General features: G+C 66.7%; 1 protein-coding gene across 1 annotated transcript in view; it reads left to right on the top strand.

Moving 5' to 3' along the window:
- SOGA1 (suppressor of glucose, autophagy associated 1) overlaps nucleotides 1–430 on the top strand; it is a gene marked incomplete at both ends in the record, with an annotated part of 6,982 nt that extends 6,552 nt beyond the window's left edge. The window contains 2 exon segments of the mRNA XM_010019087.1: nucleotides 4–327; nucleotides 421–430. Of these exon segments, the coding sequence (XP_010017389.1) occupies nucleotides 4–327; nucleotides 421–430 (334 nt within the window).
- Between the last annotated feature and the right edge of the window lie 5 nt (nucleotides 431–435).

The raw sequence follows: 435 nt of genomic DNA, 5'->3' as shown, positions 1-435 counted from the left end.
CAGCCAGCCTGCCCGGGGGCCAGCCGGGCCAAGCCTGAAGCACCCAAATACGGCCTCGTGCAGGAGTTCTTCAGGAACGTCTGCGGGCGGGCGCAGAGCCCCACTGCCCCCCCTGAGAAGAAGGAGACCCCAGGGGAGGAGAGCAGCAAGAGAGCTGAGCACCCCGGCCTGGCCACCCACCACCCAGCAGAGAACATCTCCCGTGGCTTGAACAAGAAAGTGCTCAAGCAGAGCAGCTGCGAGGACCCCAAGCCCTCATCCCCTGGGCAGGGGGGTAAAGACGCAGCCCTGCGGGACCCCGACCTCATCTCAGCCATAGCCAGCGAGGTAACGAGGCCGGGTGCCCCCCGGGGTGTCCCACCATGGCGGGGGACAGGGTGCCTGGCCCCTCTAACTCCCCTGTGCCATCTGTCTTTGCAGGACATGGCGTGTGAC

The sequence above is a fragment of the Nestor notabilis genome, unplaced genomic scaffold (assembly GCF_000696875.1).
Source record: "Nestor notabilis isolate BGI_N333 unplaced genomic scaffold, ASM69687v1 scaffold17197, whole genome shotgun sequence".
Classification (NCBI taxonomy): domain Eukaryota; kingdom Metazoa; phylum Chordata; class Aves; order Psittaciformes; family Psittacidae; genus Nestor; species Nestor notabilis.
Note: the sequence above shows the minus strand (reverse complement) of the source record. Positions and strands in the feature narration are given on the sequence as shown.